The sequence below is a fragment of the Diabrotica virgifera genome, chromosome 2 (assembly GCF_917563875.1).
Source record: "Diabrotica virgifera virgifera chromosome 2, PGI_DIABVI_V3a".
NCBI lineage: Eukaryota > Metazoa > Arthropoda > Insecta > Coleoptera > Chrysomelidae > Diabrotica > Diabrotica virgifera.
In genome coordinates this window covers 195,403,320-195,424,211 of record NC_065444.1, presented here as the reverse complement: position 1 = coordinate 195,424,211, position 20,892 = coordinate 195,403,320, and the positions used below count along the sequence as shown (strand labels likewise).

Here is a 20,892-nt window from a genome sequence, read left to right as displayed (position 1 = left end):
CTGGACCAAGGGTATGACGGATAATCGAAAAGACGGTTAACAGAACATTAAAAATTCATAGTACAACTCTTAAATTTCATTTGTATGTTTTGTTTGACAGGGGATTTGTATTCGTGTTCGTACAATCGAATCAATTTAAAATATTCTAAATTATTTGTTTGTTTTACTGTTGATTCACATTTTGCGACGGCTGAATTTCTTAATCGGCATAAGATCATGCAATCTACTTTATTGGCTTCTTCTTGTTGAGAATACCACTCGATGAATTATTCCATGTGCGATGCAGCTTCTCTGGATTATTTACGCAAATCTTTGTCAGCTACAATAGGTTCATCAACATATCTACAGTCAAATTTAAAGTCTGTGTCAGGTTCTGAATCTGTTTGGTTCGCCTTTGTTGCCATTTCAACGATTTCTTTATCTATCAGCAATGGATAGACGTTTGTATCTTCATCACAAATCAAATTAACTTTTTTTTTAATTTTTTACATTAAAATTTTTTGCTTATGTAGTCAATACAATGTCTGTATGTGCCCTGACGGTTAACAGAGGTGACGGTAATTCTCTACTTAGAAGTCCGTTAAATTAAATAATATGGTTTTTTATCAATTTGGTGATTTTTGGTTAGAAATATACATAGTGGACCAAAATTCTTGAAACACCTAATTATCCGTTAAATGGTTGGTCTGAATTATACAAAACAGAGATTCACCTATTTTGCAACATAAATATTTGAAAGTTGATGTGTGTAACGTTGTGTGTAAAACGAAAGCATAGAAACGCTTAATCGTCTCAATAAATTTTTTGATTCAAAATATGTAGAACTAAATTTAAACATAATAATTAAAAGTTTAGCTACTACATCACTAAATAAATGTCTACCTAATCAAGTGTTCAAAATGTCCTCCGTTATTAATTTGACATTATCGTAAACGATGGTGAAAAGCGTATATTACATTTCTGCAGGTTTCTTCAGAAATTAATATGGATTCATCGATAACTCTTTGCCTTAGCTCTGCTACACTTGCTAGTTTGATTTTATGTTCTACTTTTCATGGAAACCCCAATAAAAATAATCTCTATGATTCAAATCGGGTGAACCAGGAGGCCATTCAATACTATCTAACTTAAAAATCAATTTTCCGGGAAATACTAAATAACGCCGAACAGTTATACCAAAATAAGTTGGAGCTCCGTCTTTCTGAAACCATATCTTATTTAATTTGACTCCATACTTGTTTTTCGGGGCAGATACAAATACAATTTCATTTCTACGTAGCGTTTCATGATCATCGGCAATTAACTGAGTATCCACTATACCCAACCGTATATTTAATTCTTGTGGTCTTCGAGTATGGTTTTCACGTATCCATTTTGTAGTTATTAGTACAAATTATTTTACAAAAATTTTCACTAATCGTCAAACTATTGTTAGTTTTATGAATTAATGTCAAAATCTCAGCATTCTATATTTTCTGAATTAAGTACTAAACACTATTTGGAACTTAGAAGTTTTATTTATTTAAGACCTTCGTTAATAGATAAAGGTAAACACTAAGTGGTGTTTTATGGTCGATATGGCTGAACTCGTATTTAAGCGAGGATTCCAAAAATAACACAATGTAAAGAGTATGTATACATACCCATTCAATATTTAAAGTATGTATACAATGTAAAGTATATGTATTTAAAAAATAAAATGCCTAATTATATTAGAAATTTCCGGTTTTTCACCGATTTTGCCGGTTTCAGAGTATTCCGGTTTTTGTACGTACAAGTCGGACCATTCATTTAAGAGATACTCAGGCGTTTTCAGACTTTTGTGTATATATATTTCGTATACATCATATTGATAACCTTACATTATTTGTTTTTATTCAGGTTATCCTCAGACGATGAAGATAATTCACATAAGAATAGATTAGAAACAATCCTAGAAACTAAATCTATGCATCAAAAATCATCGACAACGCGACAAAAGGTATCAAATGTTAAAACGAAATTAAATCCAACGTCGCCAACTTCCTCCATAGAAAGTCTTAATAGGAAAAAAGGAACATCTGAACCCAAGACAAAACCTTGTTACGAGAAACATAGAAGAAGGACTGAGCGAGTAGAGAAGACCGAGAAAATTGAGAAAGTGGAGCAGACCTCTACAAAGTAAATATATACACACACCTACACAAAATTCCGCCACCCAAAATGTTTGATTAAGTTTTACAATTTATAACTTTATTATTCGTGCTCCGATTTTCAAGATTTTTGCACCAGTTTGTAGGTACATGTATTCGCCGTGTGCAAGTACTTGGAGGGGATACGAGAAACGATCCTGCGCGAATAGGGGAGAAATCTTGCATTTTTCTTAAATAATTCATTGTCAATTGAAATTGTCAAATTGACGTATATTTCATATCTACTGTCAATGAAGAAGTAAAATTATATGTTGCTCCACAATATTGATACGATATGCAATTATTATATAAAAGTAAATTTAATTAATTATATTATGCTTGTAGTAGTGCATTTTAATAATTAATTTTATTTACTACATACAATTGTTTACCTTTTAATAACATAACCTTAATATTACTTTTTCTTCTTATAATTTTTTTGGGCGATGGCCTTGACAATTGTCCAGTAACCAGGACCAATATGATTGGCCAATATAATTAAAAGTGCGAAAAATGTTGCCGAGCTATGAAACCAGCTGTCGCTTTTCCGAACTTGAACGGTCCCAATTGATATCGTTTGGTATTATTCCGGTAACACAAAAATTTTGCTTGCATGGCATATATAGGGGTGAATGGAAGCATAGTATTTCCTCCTAACTTTAAAAAATTCTGTGGAAAAATTGAAGAGCTAATTTCATTTCATAGTCCTGTCATCTTATCCCGGAGGCATCACTAAAATTTTGTTTTTTGAATTATCCCAATATTTCTTTTCTTGTAACAGCTGCATCATTTTTTGTAAATAAAAACACTGATTGACTCATAAAATGGAGGTTGTATTGATTAGTTTAGAATGACCAGCATGCAGCCCAGATCTCAATCATATTGATAATTTATGGAATGAATAAAAAAAGCGTATTCGCCGTCATCCTAGACCTCCAGAAAATTTGGTACAGTTATGGCCTTGGTAGAGGGATATCGGGCTATTCCCAAGGCAAGGATAACACATCTTTATTCGATGCCAAACAGATTGTGAGCAGTCGTTACTGCAATAGGTGGACATACCAGTAATTTAATTGTTTTGCTTTGTTGTTAATTTTGTTTTGTTTTATTAATTTTAGCGCGTTTGATATTTTTAATTAAATAAACCTTCAAAGCAGTGTGTTTATTGACAGCTCTTACAAGAAAAGAGATTTTCGAAAAATTCAAAAAACAAAACCTTTTGATACCTCCAGGATAATACAAATGGAGTATGAAACAAAATCAGCATTCCAATTTTTCCACAGAATTTTTTAAAATTAAGAGAAAATACAACGTTTCCATTCATCCCCGTATAATGCCATCTAAGCAAAAAAATTTTGTTACCGGAATAATAACAAACGGCATCAATACATGTACCTATAAACTGATGCAAGAATCTTGAAAATTTGAGTACAAATAATAAAGTTATATATTGTCAAACTTAATCAAAAATTTTGGGTGGCGGAATTTTGTGCCGGTGAGTGTATTTTTAATTCTGTTATTAAATTCCATTAATAGGTACCTTGTTTCTTTGGTAAATAACAATAGTTTCCCGTTTTATACCATTGACGCGGCTTGGGGATTATAGCAGGATAGTCTGCTATATCTAGGGCCTACGGTATACAAGGAAGATAACAGGTCCAGTGCTACGCTTCAACCGCCTATATACCTCTGGTTTTACCCAAGATACTCATTTTATGCAGGCTGAGTCGACCTGGGCCTATAGACATTTTTAACACTAGAAAGTCTGGCTTAGCATACCTACCTAGAAAGCCCGAAGGGATAATTTTGGCCCCACGTTCTTTAATCACTTAAAACTCAGTTTAAAGAAATTAAATCTACTCTAGACGGTAGAATCTGATTTTAATTTTTAACTTACTTTCATTGTTTAACACATTCGCTGCCTGTCAAAAACATTCGGAACACCATACAGTTTGCAGTTTTTGATATTTGCCACACATTGCCTTGTTACAGCCGTGGCAATGATTGGAAATATGATTTCCTTTACAAAATATTTTCAACTGATATTTTTTCGTTTTTGGATAGTAACAGTGATAGTTATTGGTAGACCTGGTGTTGCTAGGCGTAGTTCCAGATTTCGGGAGGCAAGGTATGGTGCCCATAATTCTTCACACAGCCGAAGAATAAACTTAGGAAGACTGAATCTACTTCCAGTTATTTCTTTATAAAAAGTCCATGCATTTATTGCTTCCAAGTCAAGAGTATTATAAAACACATACATAGGCCATCGTCTTGAAATTACTTTTTAGTCTAAAGACGCGTTATTTGGTCCTCTACACCAACAATTGCATCTTTGCGTTCACCAACAATTTTATCTTTATTACGTAGATGATCAGTACCAGTATAAGGGTAACCATTTACAATATACATACATGAATATAATTTTACCCATCAGACAAGAATTTGAAAGAAAGGCTCTTTGAATTTCCCAGAAAACGATAATAATTTACACAGGGCCAATTTGGCCCCTTTAGACTTCTATGGTAGATTTGTTAGAAAAACCATTTAATATATTTAGTAAACAATATTTTTTTGTGTTAAATGAGGCTTTGTATCAAAATATTAAAAGTCATAAAATATGAAATTTTTATGGCCTCAAATAAAAAAACTGCAATAACTTTAAATCGCAACAGTGTTACCATTTAAAGTGTTTCCGACTTTTTAGTGTTAAAAATGTCTAGCTGTTCTTGCCGGCGCTGGGTCTCGAACCCAGGCCTACCAGCATGCGAGTCAGACATCCTACCGCTGGGCTACGCTGGCCCCTTATTTCTTTGATCCCTCGTAATAATGTATATATTACTATTATGCTATTTAATTTGGAGTCATTTAATTTGGAGTCATTAATAAAAAAAAAAAAAAAAATTTGGAGTCATTAGGTGTTTGCTTCTCATATGATGCCTTTTCTTTTTCTTGAAGAAGTTCTAGAGTATTTAATCTTGGTACGTAGGTACATTTCTTTTAATGTTACGTTCAAGAATTCTTTTGCGAACTTCGATACTCCATTTAATCGGTTTATTAAATTATTGTTAACATTCTTTAAACCGAATTTATAAAATATTCTTTGATAAGTAGACTGCAGTAACAATCTTTCTTTTATAGGGCTGCTAATACAAGAGCTAGAAGGCTCCAAAGAGCGAGCAGTAGAGAAGCTCTTCTTAGGTCAAATGGATCATCCTCTGAAGATTTACCAACAAAAATTGAACCCCCAAGAAAACCTAGGTTGATAAAGAAAACAAAAACAACGCAATTAAGTATGAGTAATGGTATAGAAATGAAAAAACATCCAAACACTAATGTTGGTAGGCGGAAAGAAGACAGCGGTAGTAAAAATGGAGAAGAAAGGTATAATGCTTTATAAAAATTAATCTAATAATCTAGTCTAGTTGGTTTTATGTTATTCATAGAACATAGAATAGACATTGAGATCTTGATCTAAAAACAAAACTCATATATTTTTCTGATTTTAGTGTAGGTAGCAACCAACTATATAATATGACTATTTATTTTATCTTTTTTAGAATATTAAACAGCTTGCCAGAAATTCGACATAAAACAGCTATATCTACTATTAGAAGTACATCAGAAAAAACTGCTAGGGATAGATTAAAGCATAAAACAGAAGACGTAAAAAGAAAAACACCGCAGAAAAGAGAAACAGTCAAAAGTTAGTAAAATTAAATTACATAATAAGTAAAGTTGCTGTGGGAGAACCTCACACAACGAAATAGGGCAATAGTGTGTATATTTTAATCATTGTGTTATCCTCTCTGATCAGTTTAATAATAGCTCATCTCAAGTTCTTTTCAGCGACACTGTAAAACTAAAAAATCCGAAGTAAGTTATCAGTCGAAGTAGCACAGAAAACGACAATATATTATATCGTTCCCTTGGCATTTTTCAGTTTCCCACGTACTTTTTATCAGATTATGTATCTCTTTATGTAGACTTTTTCCTCCTGCTTTTATCATTTGCACCGCTGTTTCTGTTATATCTATAATTTTATTGTTTTTAGTTCCTTTATTTTATTTTATAATCTTCCTTTGTAGGTATTTGTACTACTATGTGACTATCTTCAATTTCATGCATTGTTTCCGTTTCTTCTTCTTTTTTGTTTAACAGTGATATAATGTAAGTTTGCCAATTTCTCATTATTTTCCCTGACTCATTTATTAATATCTCCTTATCATTTTTCATTTATTGGTTATTTTTCTAACATCCTCTTTCCATTTTTCTTTTTTTCTAGTAAAGGGATATTATTTCTTTTTTTTTTGAATTTCTTAAATTTTTCTTCTGTATCTTTGAGTTTGTTTTCGTTGTATATTTTTTTTTGTTTTTGCATGTACTCTTCGTAGTTGTTCTTGTCAATTCTTTGTATTCTTGTCTGCTACTGTTACTATTATTTGTTAAATTTTTACTTCTTATAATGGTTCTAATTACTTCTGCTACTTTTTTGCATTCCTCATCTTACCATTCTATTAGTTTTCTATTAGTTTTCATTAGTTTTGTTTGTTCTATTAGTTTTCATTAAGGTTTCTTTATTCGTGTTTAAAACTGCTTCTTTTATGCTTTCCCATTTTTCTCTAGGGTCTAATGCTTCTGTTTCTTCGTTAGCTAGTTATTCGTTCTTCAGATTGGACACAAAACCGATATATGTGTATATCAAAAACAGAGTCAAAAATGCGAGTACCTTTTATTGATTGTTAAAATTCAGATTAAAGGCGGCACTAGTAAGAAATTTGAGCTTCTTTGAGCAAGTTAAAAGACAATTATGCATACTTGCATTATTATACTTACGCGAGAAGATTTTCAAAGTACTTTTTTAATGCGTTATACACGGTGTTTCTAAATAAGTGTAATACATTTTAAGGGGTAATTCTATATGGAAAAATAATGAAAGTTTGTTGTACAAATGTATGTTTGCAAATGCTTTGTTTCCGAGATACGGGGTGTTTAAAATTTTCTAACAAACTGACGATTTAGTCAGTGCTCTAAAACCAGTTGAGATATATACAAATGAAATTTGGTGGGGTAGTTATTGCACATTTTTTTGACATACAATTATGAATGTTATATTCAGCATTGGCCCGCATACGGGTGATAATCTAAAAAATTTGAAAGAAAAAAATAGTACGCCAATGAGACATTTCAAATTAAATATCATTTTTGAATTCCTCTTTCAATGTGTGACAAATAATCTATCTTCCCTTATTTCCATACGACTCGCGTTTTTATGAAAAAAATAAAACATATTAACGCTTACAAAGTATTTGAAATAACTTTGTATGCATACATTTATACTTTATATACCTAGAAACTTATATTGAATAGGTAGGTACTGTGTAAGCGTTAAGATGTTTTATTTTTTGCATAAAAATGGCGCGTCGTATGAAACATAGGGAAGATATATTTTGTGTCAAAAATTGTACGAAGAATTCAAAAATGATTTTTAATTTGAAATGTCTTTGTGGCGTACTATTTTTTTGTTTAAAAAAAATTCAGACTATTACCTATATGCGCGCCAATGGTGAATATAAAATTCTTAATTGTATGTCAAAAATTCGCAATAACACCAAATTTAATTTGCATATCTCAAATAGTTTTAGAGAAATAAATAAATCATCAGTTTGTGAGAAAAATTAAATTCAAAAGTTTGTAATAAAAAAGAAAAAACACCCCGTATCTCAGAAAAGAAGCATCTGCGGACATACGTTTATAGAGCAAACTGTCATTACTTTTCCATGTAGAATAACTCCGACTGTCGGTCGGACAGTCATGCAAGTTAGGCAGTCGAAGTCGACCTCACTTGGCTTCGCTGCGAGGTGTTCTAGTGGATGTGAGTTCGATTTCTGGCTCGGTGAACAGAAAAATAAAAAAGGCTAACTCATTAGTTTAAAATTCATACAAATCTGAGGCTTAGACTGGAATATGTTGGTGTCTGATCGGCCTAGGGGGAGCAGTACGCCAAGGGAGAAAAGCTTCCGGCTCAGTAATACTCCCCCATAGTTCCCTACCGGATGGGCGTTGACGACTAATGCACCGGTGTGTACATACATCACTCCTTAAACTTTGTCACACTTATTTAGAAACACCCTGTATATATTTCTTTGGTTTTCATAGTGTGCGAAGTGCAAAGGAATGCAGATGGCACGTCAAATCTAATGTATTGTTAGTTCTGCGTTGTCAAGTAATATAAATAATCTGGGCTGATTATCGGAGAATAGGCCATTTTTGGGAAAAGTTATTTACCAGCAATTTTATTGCTGGAATCGAATCTTATGAATGTATATATTAATAATACTGATATGCAAAGTCCGCAGATAGTGTGCTACTTTTTTTATAAACAAAATGGCGCCCGAAAATCGTATTTTTTTCAATTTTTGCTTTATAACTCCAAAGATTCTAACTTTAGACCAAAAACACCCAAATAAAAATTCACCGCAATTAAATTCTGCATAGAGACGTGTTTTTCCGATTTACTTCGACGAAAACTTTCCCCGGAAAAAGCGGGTTTTTCCAACAAAATCTTTAATTTTCAACTAAACTTTTAAATAAGTAGTTGTTAATCAATAATTAAATAACTTGGTAACGTAAAAGCCCTTTCCGTATGTATTATAATTCCGGAAGCCGATGTAAATTGAATGAAAAGTTTAGCAACAATTTAAATGTTAATTAAAAATTTACGATCGCTATAATAACGACAATAATTACGATGCATAAGAATAACAATGATTTTTTCATAAAAAAGCACTATACCTATCTAATGTACTTTACAGAATTAAAATTGGACTATTTAGGCGGCCTCAGGAATATTTTAAAATTATATAAACAATTTTTTGGCTTATAAACAAATAGAATATCTCGGGAAATATTAAACTAAATTAAATTGTGAAAACGGTATTCGAAAGATAGCGACAGGATGCTTCTTTTAAAAAAAAACGTTTAATGATGACGAGTGGTTCCTGAGATACAACCGGTCAAAGTTGACCGAAATTTACGGCAAAGATATAAACAGTAGGATCATAATTTTCAAACCATCCCCTTTTTATTTTTGTGTTCTTTCTCCACACCAATTTTCATATCTTTAAAATCCTCATAACATATATTATTATAATAGAAACTATCGATAATACGTGTGAAAATTGCCAAAAATAGCAAAATTTCAATCAAAAATTAGGTTGGAGAAAATGTAACCCTCAAAGTGCAAAATCGGTATACGTTAACAAAATGCATTTTCTCGGCTTCCCATGGAGCAATTTCCTTCATTCTTTTTTTGTTCCCAAGTAACTCGAGTAGAGCCATCGAACTAACGCATTATTAAATGTCAAACTTGCTTTTGTTTTGTTATAATAAATTTATTTATTTATTATAACACAATATTTTAATTTGTTTAAATAAAAATTGTTTAAATAATTATACAGCTTTCAAATGAGAATATTTATGTTTTTAACTTTAAAAGGTACACTTGTAGTAAGTTTATCTAAAAAAAGCCTACAACTGGAAAAAATATGTAATTTACTGTTCTTATAAATAAATTAATCTATTATAACAAAACAAAAGCAAGTTTGACATTTTATAATACGTTAGTTCGATGGCTCTATTCGAGTTATTAGGGAACAAAAAAAGAATGAAGGAAATTGCTCCATGGGAAGCCGAGAAAATGCATTTTGTTAACGTATACCGATTTGAACTTTGAAGGTTACATTTTCTCCAACCTAATTTTTGATTGGAATTTTGCTATTTTTGGCAATTTTCACACGTATTATCGATAGTTTTTATTATAATAATATATGTTATGAGGATTTTAAAGATATGAAAATTGGTGTGGAGAAAGAGGACAAAAATAAAAAGGTGATGGTTTGAAAATTATGATCCTATTGTTTATATCTTCGTCGTAAATTCCGGTCAACTTTGACCGGTTGTATCTCAGGAACCACTCGTCATAATTAAACGTTTTTTCTTTTAAAATAAGCGTCCTGCCACTGTCTTTCGAATACCGTTTTCACAATTTAATTTAGTTTAATATTTCCCGAGATATTCTATTTGTTTATAAACCAAAAAATTGTTTATAATTTTAAAATATTCCTGAGGCCGCTTAAATAGTCCAATTTCAATTCTGTAAAGTACATTAGATACGTATAGTGTCTTTTTATGAAAAAATCATAGTTATTCTTATGCATCATGCATCATAATTATTGTCGTTATTATAGCGACCGTAAATTTTCAGTTAACATTTTAATTGTTGCTAAACTGTTCATTCAATTTCCATAGACTTCTGGAATTATAATATATACAGAAAGGGCTTTTACCTTACCAAGTTATTTAATCGTTGATTAACAACTACTTATCTAAAAGTTTAGTTGAAAATTAAAGATTTTGTTGGAAAAACCCGCTTTTTCCGGGGAAAGTTTTCGTCGAGGTAAATCGGAAAAAACATATCTCTATGCAGAATTTAATTGCGGTGATTTTTTATTTGGGTGTTTTTGGTCTAAAGTTAAAATCTTTGGAGTTATAAAGCAAAAATTTATTTTGTTTATAAAAAACGTAGCACACTATCTGCGGACTTTGCATATCTATATTATTAATACATAAAATAATAAGATTCGATTCCAGCAATGAAATTGCTGGTAAATAACTTTTCCTTGTATTTTGCTAATTAGCCCAGAGTAAAATTATTCTTTTATTTTTAGGTGTAACACCTTCATCTAGATCCGAACGAGAAAAGTCTAGTAAACAATCGCCATCCCTCCACAAGGAGACAGTAACTCACCGAATATCTACAGCGTATGTACCAGTTTGTAGAAATAGAAGTCGAAATATGCATGCCAGGCAGCAAGACACAGATTGCCCCTGCTTATGTTCATGACATTTACTATGTTAGGTAGACGAAAATACACAATAAGTATCTATAGAAAAGATTTTTTAGAGTTGTTGAGTATGGTAGATTTAGTTTCATTCTTTTTAAGTGTTTACTATTTACATACATTTTCATAATCGTAAATCATTTCTTTTAACACATGCGCAAATTATTATTGTACATATACAAGAGCATTTGGCACAAAATAAATCGATTTTTAAATACACCACCTAGGTATTTGCAACTTTTTGCATTATGTTCAGGATGATGTCAAGACCCCCCAGTGCACCCGGTGCCCAAAAACCCTCCAAACTCCGGAAGATAGCATGCCTTAGCAGTGGCCTTGGGCAGGGATCACCAATTAGTGGACCGCGGTCCACATCCGGACCGTAGGCTAGTTTTGTGCGGACCGCGATTAAATTCAGAATAAGTATAGTGTTTTGCAATTTTGAAATTGTTTGGCCACGATATTGTGTACTATGTTTGGCTCAACTTATGTGTGCGAAGCAGCTTTTTCAATAATGAACTTTAATAAAAATCTCGGCTAACAGATGAATATCCCAACTCCCTATTGAGAATCAGTTGCACTAAACTCATTCCAAACTTCAGACAGGTTGTACATTTCTTTAAACAAATTCAAAATTACCATTTTGCTCCGAAAAATGTATTTTTTGGGTTTTTTGAGTAATTTTAAACTAAAAAGGTCTCTTGATATTTTTCTCACATGTTGATAGTTTTCGAGTTATAAGGAATCTAAAATCTGAAAAGTGCGAAAATACGCATACGCATTTTCAAGGATTGAAAACTCATTAAGTGTCAATTATTAGTGTTCAGGTTGACAAGTGCCTAAATTAAAGCTTCTACATTCAACTTCAAGATTCTAACGAGTAATCGGGGCTTATTTCAATATAGACCGTTGGTGTTTAATTGTTAATCGTCGCTCGTCACACTTTACGTGTTACTTATGCGAAAATTTATTTAAATTTTATAATATATTATTAACATAGTTTTTTTTTAAATAATTAATTAATTTATTTAGTTAATTATTGCCAATGTGCTAATTAAATACGCCAATCGTATATTGCGATACGCACCATATAATGTGGCGCGCCGCCGCGGCGGCTTAAGAGTCGAGTGGACGAGCATAATTAACAATTAAAAACAATGGTATAAATTGAAATAAGCCCCGATTACTTATCAGAATCTTGAAATTGAATGTTTAAACTTTAATTTAGGTACTTCATGACACAAAAATAATAATTTACAAATGAGTTTTCAAGCTTTGAAAAAGCTTATTTTCGCATTTTTCAGATTTTTAATCGCATAAAACTCGAAATCTATCAACGTTTGAGAAAAATAACAGAAGATCTTTTTTGTTTAAGATGACCCCAAAAATGCTAAACACATATTTTCGTTGGCAAAAAAGGTGATGTTTTGAATTTGTTAAAAAAATGTTAAACAATATCTCTCCAAAAATTTCGTCCGGCATCCTTCTGATTTGTTTAAAGGAGATATTTTTTAACAAGAATCCGCAAATAAACCGAATCAGAATCACCAGACACAGGTAGCATTCAATCTGGACCCCGCAAGTGTCATAGGTTTGCAAAAACGGACCCTCAAGGAACATAATTGGTGACCCCTGGCCTTGGGCACTAGGTGGTCCGGGGGTCGTTTATGGACCGCTCGTGTAGTCTGATTGCATGAATTTAGTGCCGAAATCCATCGAAACTCCAGAAGATAATGTGACCCTAGCCCCAGGTGATCCGGGTGTCGTTTCGGTTGTCGTGGTCGTGTTCAGCCATACCCGAGTAACAAAATCTGACCCTTAATATGCTTATTTTGACATATTTATGCACGTTTGGATGCACTTTATGCCCTTTAAAATGCATGTATGCATTTCCACCTGTTTTTTTATTCTATACTTTTTTCCTGACATCATCCTGAACACAATGCAAAAAGTTGCAAGTCTCTAGGTGCTGTATTTAAAAATCGATTTATTCCGGTGTGTTTAGTGCTAGTTGCCCTGGTCTATTATGAGAAATTTATTTTGAACGTGCTATTTAATCAATTATTTCTTCATTATATTAAATTATTTTATACTTTTCTCTATTATCTCTTTTTTTTGTATACGCAATTATAATCTCATTCTACATTTATATTTATTAATCGTCAGCTAGACAGCCAAGCGGGGCAGGCGGCCGACTTACATTCACTTCACTGTTGAAATGCTATAGCGGACGATGCGATGGTTCTGTCCGGGACTGAAAAACAATAACTCTAACGTAGTAGTTTAAAATTCTAAATGAATCTACTATTTAGAGCGGAGTTCAAATCTTTATACAGGGTGTCAAGAAACTCTACCGACAAACGAAGCCAAGAGATTCCTCAGATAATTTTAAGACGTTTTAACCCAATTCATCTAGTCCGAAAATGCTTCCTAAGGGAGCTAGAGCTCTTTGAAGATGGCGTCTTGTAATTAATTTTTCTTAAATACCTCCAGAACGCTTCTATTTAGAAAAACGAAAATTGGTACGCGTATTTATCTTTCAGAGATAAATCGATTCCATCTATTGCCAATTTTTAGCACCGGTCATAGGCATAACTTTATCGCATAACTTTTTTGTCTTTAACTTTGAAGCATTTTTGATAGTGAATTATAAAATTGTGAGTTATTATCGTACTAAAAGGTACTCTTCATGTAAGTCGGTAGGACACACCATTTTCTAGAAAAATCTATTTGAACATTTTTCGTTTTTTGAATATGAAAAAAGAATTGAAAAAAATCTTCAAAAAAACGGTGTATTTTACCAACTCAAAGCAAGAGTAGAGGAGAGGGGGAATGGGAGCCACCTAAGAAAATATTTTTATTTAAACCATACTGTTAGCCTTTAAACAGATTTAAAAATTTATATAGAAACCTTTACATGTATAGTTTTGTTATATGTGACATTTTTTTAAAAAAGCTAATTATAATAGAATTTATTTAAAAAAAATAAAAACAGGATGTGGCTCCCATTACTTCACCATGTGGGTAATGGGCGCCATCAGTTATTTTAATAGTAAAAGTAAAGATAATTTCCAACAAAGGCCATATTATAACCTAAATCTAAGAAAAATGATAAAAACAAGAACAAGAATGATAAAAACTCTAATTCTGCTTGTTGAAACAAGAGTTACAAACATATCCTTTAGGTCTCTCTGCATAGTTTTTCTTTAGGGCTTTTATCATTTTTTTGTTTGCTCTTTTTATTAATTGTTTGGTATTACCACATTCTAGGTACTACCACCATGATATTACACCACTTTACACTTCATTATTACTACCACCTTGGTAAAACCATTGTATTTACCACATTGGGGTAATGGAGGCCACAGTGGCTCTCATTGCCCCCAAGGTGCATTTTTTATTTAAAATGTTTAAAATAAAAAACAACATAATTTAACAGAAAATCAGATCTGATGCAATGAAACTACATACTCTTACGAATCTACAGTGATAAAATAATTTGGATCTGAGAAAAACCAGTAGTACTAGCAGTGCCAATAGTTACCACGTATCGCTAGAACAATATTGCGCAATTTCACTCACCTCCGGTGAACAGTTTAATAAGGCACTCCAATCCGTAATAATAAGGTGGCTCCCATTAGCCACTGGCTCTCATTACCCCCATCTCACCTAACTTTGAATACTAGAATACCTCATAATTTCTAAAGTCAAAATGCTTAATAATTAAAGATAAAAAAGTTATGCGAAAAAATAACCGTTGACCTACCCAAAACGGAAACATAATATGACAGGTACTAGAAATTCGCAATTAATGAAATCGATTTCTCTCTGGATTATAAATAAACGTACCAGTTTTCGTTTTTCTAAATGGTTTTTTTGAATTTTTTTTTTTTTTGGAAATTCAAGAAACGAAAAGTTTTCAAATCGATTTTTCTAGAAAACGGTGTGTTCTACCGACTTAAAGCAAGAGTACCTTTTGGTACTAGAATAGCTCACAATTTAATAATCCAGTGTCAAAAATGCTTAAAAGTTAACGACATAAAAGTTATGCAATAAAATAACCGTTACCCTACCCAAAATGGACGCCTATGACCGGTACTAGAAATTCGCAATAGATGGAATCGATTTATCTCTGGAAGATAAATATGCGTAAAATTTTTATTTTTCTAAATAGAAGCGTTCAGGAGGTATTTATGAAAAACTAATTACAAGACGCCATCTTCAAGTGAAGCATTTTCGGACTAGATGAATTGAGTTCAAATGACTTAAAATTATCGGAGGAATCTCCTGTCTTCGTTTGTCGGTAGAGTTTCTGGACACCCTGTATAATGCATCTCTACTACTTAATTTACACTCAACTTATTTCGTCGCCTTCGCCATTTTAAATCAGAAGAAGAACAAAACTTAATTTAAATTTTGTTGATGAACTTTAACCGCTGATCGAACTTCACTAGTAAAATGGGTGCATTTTTCTCCCTTACATGTAGTTTTCTCCTATCAGAAATTGAATAAAATCATGAACATTATATTGAAGTAAATATTTTTTCCACCTACCTCTACCGAAAGTATACCTTTCCGGACCTGATTGTAGGGAGCAAAGTTGTACTTTTCCTCCCTAGGGAGGAAAATATTTTTCCTCCCTAGGGAGGAAAAGTAAAAGTGACATCATGGTATTTCATTCATGAAATATAACTTGTTGACGCCCTGTACAATATCTATTTTCTATTACGTAAGTATCTATACATTTTAACGTTTATCTAAAAACACTCTGTATTTTGCAGAATGGTAAAAAACAGTAAATTGTTATTCTGATTTAACAATGTTTACATTAATAATTTGACTTATATTTGACAGTTGACAGTTATATTATACCTACTTGTTAATTTTAGTTCTAATAAATTTTGTTGGTTAGTTACATAAATAAATTAAGTAAAAATGAAAAAATGACTTGTTATTTGAGGAAGGTGGAAAAACCATATGTATAACATGGGAGTAAAGTGCCTTTTCCTCCCTTGAATGATTACTGCCCTCCGCTACGCGTCGGGCAGTAAACTTCATTCTCGGGAGGAAAATTAGCACTTTCCTCCCTTGTTATACAAATAGCTATATACATGCACAATTACAGATTTTTTTGTTTTCACAATGGTGTTTCACGATAGGTGAGAAATTTGACTTAGAACTTCCAGTTCTATAGTTGCAACCGAAAGTACTGTTTTAAAGTCGGCGAAATAGTGCAAGCGATATATTATTCGATGCACCGTAGCAAGATTAGAACAAATATACTTATACTTTACGGTTGTAACAGGAAGTGCCACACTATAGTAGCAGAAATAGTACATATGTTAATAGCAATAGTATTTTGATGTCATTTCGGTTTAAAAAAAATTATTCAAAGATTAGTGAACTTATATACAGTACAGTCGAATCCGCTTATTGGAATAGCCTTCGTGCCAAGCATAAGTATTCCTATAAATGGGATATTCTAATAACCGATGATTAGTGGCTAGTAAAAACGTTTCGGGACTTCAAATTTCTATTCCTTTAAGCGGGATATTCCTATAACCGGTATTCTAATAAGCGGGTTTGACTGTATATTCAAAAGTACACGAATAGTTCACATTGAGTATAAATCTTGGACTTACCACTGCTTGTTTAATAATAAACTTGATATTTTTATAAAACATGTGTAAACTAGATGTTAAAAATTATAAGAAATGATTTACAATTTTAGATAAAAATATTAACACTGCTTAAACCTTAGGGTCTTTTAAAGTTGCAACAATTTTCTTTCTACTAACTAAACTTTGTCAAGAAATGATACTTTTCATATTCGATTGTTTTTTTTTTCTTTCTGAAGGGGATGAAAGTAAGTAGTAATATTTTCCAATGATTAATATTCTAATAATATCTTTTAATCAGTTGCATGAATATGGTCCTTAGTTATTTAACCCAACTAATTTATCGCCTATTGATATATATCTGATATTATGGAAGTGTTAGTTGTTAATGATTGTTTCAATTTATTTTTATGAGAATTCATGTCGTTTTAATATAAAAATAATATTTACAATATCTTTCTTTAAAACAATTAATCGGCTTCTGTAAAATCTCTCCCCCTAGTTAAATTCTGTTTTTCTAATTCACGTAATCCCGTGTATATCCAGAAGTGCACCAGTGAGATTTGGTTTGCCTATAGGTACCTGCCATTTCTTTAACTTTTTTGTGTAGAATAAATAAATGGTATCTTTTTGAAGGTTCTCGATATTTTTGTATTTTTCTTTGGCACGCTTGGCTGCTTTATCGTCTTCCTGATCTCGTGGTTAATCTCCCTGTATTTATTGTTATCTTTATTCTTACCTACATTGTTTCCGTTGTTCCACCATTTTGAGTATCTCGTCATCCATCCATTCCTCTTCTTTCCTTGCGGAAATCTTTACTATTTCTTTACACGGTTCCAGTAGACAAGCTTTTAATCGAACCCAGTGTTCGGCAATATCTTCTTCTTCTTTTCGTAGCACTACAACCCGGAGTGAGTCTTGGCTGACTGCTGAACTCGCTTCCATCTCATACAGTCGTCCATGATAGTTAGGTCAGTAGGAAGCCCCATTGTTCTTAAATCTGACCATATATTATCTTTCCATCGTATTAGTGGACGTCTTAAGTGTCTTCTTCCTGTGGGGCTTCCTCCCAGATTAATTTGGCATGGCGGTTATTACGGAGTCTAAGGACATTAGGGAGTCTTAGACGTTTTAATCATCAATACCTATCATTCATTGGTATATTATGTTCAGTTTGCTACGGTTCATATGCAAATGTGCAGTTAGTTTGTGTTACAGACATTCTTTTGTGTTGGGTTCTTTAAGCTTACTTGTGTGTACTTACTTACTTATTCCAGAACTCGTCTACCTTTCGGTGTGAGTTATTACGAAATTAGGTTCTCCGTCGTTTTCTTTCACATTTCCTTCCATTTCCTTCCATCCATGGCCAATGCTTTTGTTTCCTCCCATTTTATTCCTCTTTTATCAGCCGCTTCCCTCACTTCTTCTGTCCACGTCTCTCTTGGTCTTCCTCTCTTGTTTCTTTCCATATATCTCGCTTCATATATTTGTCTTACTATTTTTTTCTCCTCTTCTCAGTACATGTCCGAGCCATCTAAGTTGTCCTTGTTCGATTGTTGTTGTAACTGGGTGTATTTTCAGATTTTCTCTAAAGGTTTGATTTCGAATTTTATCTTTCCTTGTTTTCCCCTCTATTGTTCTCAAAAATCTCATTTCTGTGCTTATTAGTCTATTCTTTTGCCTTTTTGTTAATACCCAAGATTCACAGGCATAGGTTAGAGTAGGTTTCACAATCTTTTTTACTATTTTCGTTTTTATATTCTTATGTATTTCTTTCTTTTTTAAAAAGTTACTCTTGATAATACAGCTTACCAGTCTTTGCAATTCTTTCATTTATTTCATCTTCTAATTTTCCATCCCGGCTTATGATTACCCCCAAATACTTATATCTGTCTACCTGTTCAAGTTGCTTGTCATCTACTTATATTTCATGTTTTCCTTTTTGTCTTCCAATTATCAGTGTTTTTGATTTTTCTTTGTTTATTTTCATGTTTTTAAATTTTAGCTCTTCATACAATATGTTTATATTTTCTTGTAATTGTTTTTCTGACTCCCCAATAATCACCAGGTCGTCTGCGTAGCATAGTTCTGTTATTTGTATCATCCTCAACTTCCAATATCCTAGGTACATTATATTTTCTCCATTTGTGTTTGCATTCTTTTATTACGTCATCTAGTACTAGGTTAAAGAGTATTGGGCTCAGGACACAACCCTGTTTTAATCCAATGTTGCTGTCGAATACTTTTGATTTTTCATTTCTTGTCCTTACATAGCTTTTCGTTTTTTCGTATAAACTCTGGATGCATCCTATTAGATCTTGTTCAATTTTTCTCTTCTCTAGTATTTTCCAAATATCTTCTCTTTTAATTCTGTCGAAAGCTTTTTCCATATCTATGAAACATGCATGTACAATCAAACCTGCCATATCCGGATCAATGTGGCGACAGACTGATCCGGATATGAAAAAATCCGGATATCAAGACCACTTCTTTTACAGTCTCTGAAACGTTTTCTCCTTCATACATTCCCGTAATCAACGCCGTCTATAACTTTCGTCGATAGACACGTTTTATAGATTCTATAATACATTATTTCGCCTTTTTTTAGTTCTACTTTTAGTGCGTTGTCCAACAGCAGGACTGCCTTTCTCGGTAGATTTCGGTAGATCCGGACGGCGCAGAACCGTCCGGATATGGGGAGGTCCGGATATGACAGTTTCGGATAAGGCAGGTTGTACTGTATTTCTTTTTCTGTTTTAAGAGCCTTTTCTATTATTTGTCTTATTATGAAAATCTGATCGTTCGTCCCTCTTTCTTTTCTTGTGTGTATTTTATGAATTCACGTACCACCAATTAAACACAATTTTTTATTTGCATTTAATTTTGCATGAATACTTTAAAGAACATATGTAAGATATGGTTTGTATTATTTTCCACTAACCATATTTAAAAAAAGTGCAAGTGGTCTTAATGGTTTTTTGTACTAAAAAGTAACTCATCTCTATTTAACATATTTGCAATACACCTATCATGTTTAAACAAATAAACAAATAAAATTCAACCTTTATTTAAAAAAATAGTAAATTTCAACTATTTTCATTTTCAAAATAATTTCATTTCAACTTAAACTGTCACATTATTTCTTGTTGTTGGCATTTTTTTTTAATCATTTATTTGGTAATAGCTCTAAGGTGAAACGTCAAGCAAAATACGCTCGATATTTGCTGTAAATATCAAAGTTACTTATACCCAGTTTTTTGTCTTCCATAACCTCTTCAAGCTTAAACTCGCGGTCCTCTGATCACAGAACAATTCTTGTTTGATCTGCAAATACAGTATTTTGCCAATCTTGCAATGTCCAGTTTTGATGCGAATTATGAATGTTCTTTGGAAAAACACTTTTTAAAAAAACTAAACTTCACAATTAAAACTTTTATTTCGACACACAAAGATTTTAGTGACAACTCAATAATTTAAAATCAGACTGAAAAATATTGATTTTCACATGGTGTTTTATAATTTTATAATTGCTGATCTTGCTGTCCAATACGTCGCAATTAGGTCCAGAATGTTCAAGCGGTAGACTCGTGTTGACTCCACGTGGTAGAATTTACTGGATGGTAGCGGTCATTGTACTGTAACTACTCCATCCCCTGAAGAAGTTTTGTGAGGGACGAACAGAACTGTTGAGTTGGCCTCTTCTGGAGTTTCGTCGCTAGAGTTGGGCTTTTTGTTATTTGTTTTATACCTGTAACATATATAGAGGCAGATTATTGTAATTAAGATATATAAAGGAGTCATCCAAAAATGGTTATGGCTATGGTTCCATAATTTCGGGTTAATGGTCTCTAGATGTTCCTCTTCCTTAGAGAGTTCATGCAGTTTGTCTAAGGGGATGTGATCTATTCTTAATGGTTTGAATTTAATCGCTGGTTGAATATCTATGGTCCTAATTTTGGGAAGCATTAGTGGTTCCTCTGGGATGGTTGTTCTTGAATTTATGTAACTCTGGATTGGGGTCTTGAATTCACATCTGGGTGGAAGATTGATGAGATAAGTTCCTTTTAGGCCTAAAATTTTTGTCGTAGAACATCGAGTTGTAATTTTGGTTGGTTCGGGGAATATTCCTATATAGTGGGCATCTGATAGTCTTTGTATGATGACATCTCGAGTTTGGACGGGGGTGTATTGGCAAGAAGCTTC

General features: G+C 32.5%; 1 protein-coding gene across 5 annotated transcripts in view; it reads left to right on the top strand.

The window, feature by feature from the left end:
• LOC114337513 (uncharacterized) overlaps positions 1-20,892 on the top strand; it is a 772,834-nt gene that overhangs the window by 738,546 nt on the left and 13,396 nt on the right. For 4 of the 5 annotated variants that reach the window (XM_050642993.1, XM_050642994.1, XM_050642992.1 and 1 more), the window contains 4 exons: positions 1,882-2,160; positions 5,310-5,552; positions 5,729-5,874; positions 10,898-11,088. In XM_050642993.1, coding sequence (XP_050498950.1) covers positions 1,882-2,160; positions 5,310-5,552; positions 5,729-5,874; positions 10,898-11,073 — 844 coding nt within the window. In that variant the 3' untranslated portion in view covers positions 11,074-11,088. The remainder of the gene's footprint in view (positions 1-1,881; positions 2,161-5,309; positions 5,553-5,728; positions 5,875-10,897; positions 11,089-20,892) is intronic. The other variant, XM_050642995.1, reaches the window with a different exon arrangement.